Source organism: Halictus rubicundus, chromosome 7 (genome assembly GCF_050948215.1).
Source record: "Halictus rubicundus isolate RS-2024b chromosome 7, iyHalRubi1_principal, whole genome shotgun sequence".
Lineage (NCBI taxonomy): Eukaryota > Metazoa > Arthropoda > Insecta > Hymenoptera > Halictidae > Halictus > Halictus rubicundus.
The window spans coordinates 12,928,713-12,933,107 of record NC_135155.1 but is presented as its reverse complement, the minus strand read 5'-3'; the positions used below and the strand labels follow the sequence as shown (position 1 = coordinate 12,933,107).

The following is a 4,395-nucleotide window of genomic DNA, read 5'->3' as shown; positions in this document are numbered from 1 at the left end:
AATGAAGTTTACAAAGATGTTCCTTGTATAAATATAATACTACGGTCGGATTGCACTGTGAAATCGACTCAGTATAACTGTGCGCAGAGGAATGGCAGTCAGAATGAGACTAAAATTGTAGAGCAAAATACTGAAAATGTGAGATCAATTTTTCGTACACCTCAGGGAAGGTACGAACAAGTCAGCACAGCGAAGCCACTCAATTTAATGTCAGAGGCACTGACCTCATCTAACAGTCGAAAGAGTCCTTACATCAGCAGCGAACCACTTCCGTACAGTTTTAAATATTCTGAAGCACGAAGTGTCAGTAAAGATCCTATCGAACTGATTAGGAAGAAGTTAGTTTATTCGGATGACAACGTAAAGATTCCAGGTGCAAGAATTGTTAGTGAAAAGCTTGCAGAAGGCTCAAACATTGTTGATAAAGCTGTAGCGGATGATGATAGAAGTGAAAAAGAGAGTGGAGATCACTTGAGGAGTTATAGAGCTGCAGCGTGGGAGACTTATCCAATAATAAATTTAGAAAATGGTCTAGAGATGCTGTATGGAGATAAAACGATTCCTATGAGATCGAAAAATAATGAAGAAACTGTGCAAAAAAATATTTCGACCTTCATGGAAGCAAATTCACTAAAACATTTTTCTACAAATCAAAAATCTATGAAAGACTGTTATTGTTCTTGCTCTCCTACGTCTGATAAAACTTTGACTCAAAATAAAATTGAAAATAACCAATTAGAGCACGCATGCAGTTGTAAAAAGTATGATAAAAAATATAAGGCTCCATTTCGGTATGAGAGAAGTGTATCTAATAAAATTGTTTCAAAAAACATTGGTGTTGATGGAGAAGAAAACTGCTGCACTAGTGCAAATTGTGACACAATTAATCGTGCTGCGTTTAATGCAGAAAGGAAGTTTAAATATAATACAAATTATGATTCTATGGGGTATACGGAACCGAACTCGAGTGAAGAGACCAAGTATGAAAATTTCAAAGGCAATACCGCTGTTAGGTTTTTAACCAGTACACCTAAAAGTGCAGTTTCGAAAGGTTTATTGACAGAAAATGTTCCGAATTATTGTACTAACATAACTTGCGACTCGACTAACTATTCTACGATAAATTTCAGATCAGTAGACGATCCCAGCACTAAAGTTGTTCATCGAATTGGCTATGAAAATGATCTAAGAATCGTTTCCAAGGACTTAACAAGAATTCCAAATTTTTGCACCGAAAAAAATTGTGATTTGACTCATTTTCGTTTATCGGGACAAGATATTAAACGCGTGAACACAACAGTGAGTTGTAAATCGATCGGTACAGTTACTGACAGCTCCCCAGTTACAGAAAAGAATTTTTACTGTAGTCAATTTCAACAGGAACCGAGAAGTACAGTCAGCACAGCGATGGACACTCTCGAAGGAATGTTACTGGGAATAAAAAACTACCATGATAAATCCAGGATGAAGTATGGTATGCAAGAATATCAGCACAGTGATGTAAAATGCAGAAATCTTGATTGCAACGTTGCGACAGACGTAAATCATAATTCGGTTGACTGTATGAAGCCGGAATGCATAAGAATGCTTGAGGAAATTAAGGAATGTACAAAGACGTTGGAGGAACAGTTAGCAATTATGAATAAGAGTATAAAAGTGAAGAAAAGTAAGCAGAAGAAAGACACAGTTACGCAGGAACCAGAGAAGGAAAACGTTTGCGTACAGGAGCCTAGTTTTAATGATTTTAAGTTTGTCAAATGTACGCAGAATTTGGAGATGAAGTTGAAAAATAATGTAGATTCCAAAAAGGGTAAATTGGTGGATAAAAGTTTTCAGGGTGATAATGACGAGAGTAGGAGGCTAAAGGAGTTTCATGGAGAACTTTGTTGCAGTGGAAGAGAGAGTAACAATTTTACGAAGGAAACTATGTTGCAAAACGATAAAAAGATGGCAAAGCTAGAGGAGCTTAAATGTTGCACTGCACGAGAGAAAGTTCGCTATTTTAAGAAAGAGACTCTCTTGCAATGCGATAAAGGAATAACGAAGCTAGAGGAACTTAAATGTTGCAGGGAAGACTGTTCGAACAGTTGCAGTGAACGAGAGAGAATTCACAATGTTAATAAGAAAACATTGTTGAAAAGTGATAAAAAGATTAAAAAACTAGAGGAATCTAAATGTTGCAGAGAAGACAATCCTAAATATACCAGTGAACAAGAGAGAATCCACAATTCTAAGAAACTGCTTCAAAAATCAGAAAACAAGGATAATTCTAGCACAAATGAATCTAGCAGTTTAAAAACAATAAAAATTGGAAATTATTCTTTTGGTTCTACACAATTCGAACCACTCACAGCCTCTGTAGGCGACGACAAAGATTTAAGCGAGAAGATATGTCTTTGCCCTTTTCCCGATCGGACGAGCATTTTTTCGAACAGAAATTTGTTAAAGCGACAGGAAAAGAAAACAAGGTTGAGTGGATTAATTAGTCAGCCTTTGAAAAAAGAGCGTAGTATTAGTTTAGGGAACATAAATCAAAATCTTTCGAATTGTCCGGAGAAAACTATGGTAATGTTATTTTTAACGAAAGGAGTTAATAATTCATATTTGAAGTCCAGGTACAAACGAATAGAGTTTAATAATTTTAAACCAAAATGTTTAATGAATGAAACAAATAATAAGAATTATGGAAAATCAAAGAGGAGAAGAATTCAAGTGCCTGCTGTGCTCAGACAGTTGAAATCTGTGCAGTGTAAAATTGTGTGTTCAGAATCGACCGAGAACAATGAAAAAATTTGCTTTCATGCTACAAATCAGCCAAGCTGCAAAATGTCTAATTTGTTAACTACAGTTTGTACACAGTCGTCCAATTTATATATCACGACTGCCACTTCGGTTTCTCGTGTCAGTTTTGTAAACAATTCGGATGATTATGATAAAGAGAATATTCCAGACAGACCTGGAGCATGTATACTGAGTTAAAATTAGATTTATGGTATTTGTTGTGTTAAACACTTCGGCGGCGGCGCCTGGGTCCGTTTTGACCCAGATTATTAAAGTTGGCATTTAATTACTCACTTTTTAGCGATTAAATCGAATGAACGAAATGTCACGTTAGGAACATTAGATAGAATAATGGGTCAACAATAAATATGTTTAAAAAATTAATAAATAAAACTGCTGGGAGAAGGTCCGCTGTTCGAGGATTAAGAGGACCTCATTTTAAGGGTTTAGTTTTTAGTATTCAAAGTATTTGTACAAATGAAAAATGTCACCGAAGACTGAACTTGTATTTATGAAGAATTATTTTGTAAATTCGTGGTGAACGAATTAGCTGTAGTACTATAAAGAAGAGAGATTGTTTAACTTGTATGAAGATGTTTAATAGCTTAGTAAACATGGAATTTGTAGCAGCGGCTGTAAACCTGGAGGGATAATTGTACATGTTGAATGAATAAATTATAAGACTATATTAAAAGTAATTGTTACTGTATTGTAGCCACGATTGGTACTTTAAGGGAGTAGCATATTCTCTATTGTGTACTAGGCTTTATGTTTTACTTGTTCAGCAAATAACGTAATTTGTTCATGGAATAAGAAAATGAGTTAAACTGTACTCTTTCGGATGCATTTTCTTTTTTAACACTAGGTTCACGGGACGCGATAAAATGAAGCAATCTAATATTTTAAATTTACGATTACTGAGATTTTAACAAATTATTTCTTTGGATATATACCGTATTATAAAAAAGAAATGGCTAAAAATTTGGGTAGACATGTCCGTGAATGTGCACATTCGCGTTATTTTTATAAAGTATTGTAAAATATTCAGTTTTATAGCTTCGTAAGCATAGTGTTAAAATAAAAACCTAAGAAAATTGATTAAAAAATGTTTTGTACCTACGAGAAATAGGTCAGTTATTAGTCCAAAAAATAGAATAAACAATATCCAAACGATTTGTATGTTCAGTTTTTAATAGCTTTATCTCCATCGTATTCAGTAATTTATTATATATCATTCTTTTATTCCTTTACACATACGTTTATGATCTCGATGATCGTACGAAACGTTGAACATGTAAACTAGGTAATTACAAATAATAAAAATAAAAAGCCTCTCGATAAGATTCTCTTTTCTCTTTTCTTCGATCCTAAACGTTCAGCTATTCAATTTGATTTATGTATATTATGTATATGTTTATACTTATATATGTATTTTATATATATACGTATGTGTCTCCTGTGTGTGCATATAATTTATATATAAAATACATAATAGAGGCTCGCGCAGAGTTTTACAAGATTTTTACGAGTTTTTTTTAATCATAAAGGTATCGGCTTTTTTTCGTTTACAATCGGTGCCTAGCCAGTACTTTTTTTTCCTTTCTCTCATACACA

General features: G+C 33.9%; 2 protein-coding genes across 2 annotated transcripts in view; one reads left to right on the top strand and one right to left on the bottom strand.

The window, feature by feature from the left end:
• LOC143355510 (uncharacterized) overlaps positions 1 to 4,395 on the bottom strand; it is a 181,511-nt gene that overhangs the window by 23,249 nt on the left and 153,867 nt on the right. The window lies entirely within an intron of this gene.
• Positions 208 to 2,979, top strand: LOC143355511 (uncharacterized). Its single transcript, XM_076790364.1, has 2 exons — positions 208 to 1,299; positions 1,381 to 2,979. The coding sequence occupies exons 1-2, from the start codon at positions 208 to 210 to the stop codon at positions 2,977 to 2,979; spliced, it is 2,691 nt and encodes an 896-aa protein (XP_076646479.1).

Excerpts from the sequence above, each read along its gene's own strand:
- LOC143355511 (XM_076790364.1), top strand. The coding sequence starts at position 208 with ATGTCAGAGGCACTGACCTCATCTAACAGTCGAAAGAGTCCTTACATC. Across the intron at positions 1,300-1,380 it reads TTAAACGCGTGAACACAACA|GAACCGAGAAGTACAGTCAG; the intron begins GTGAGTTGTAAA and ends CAATTTCAACAG.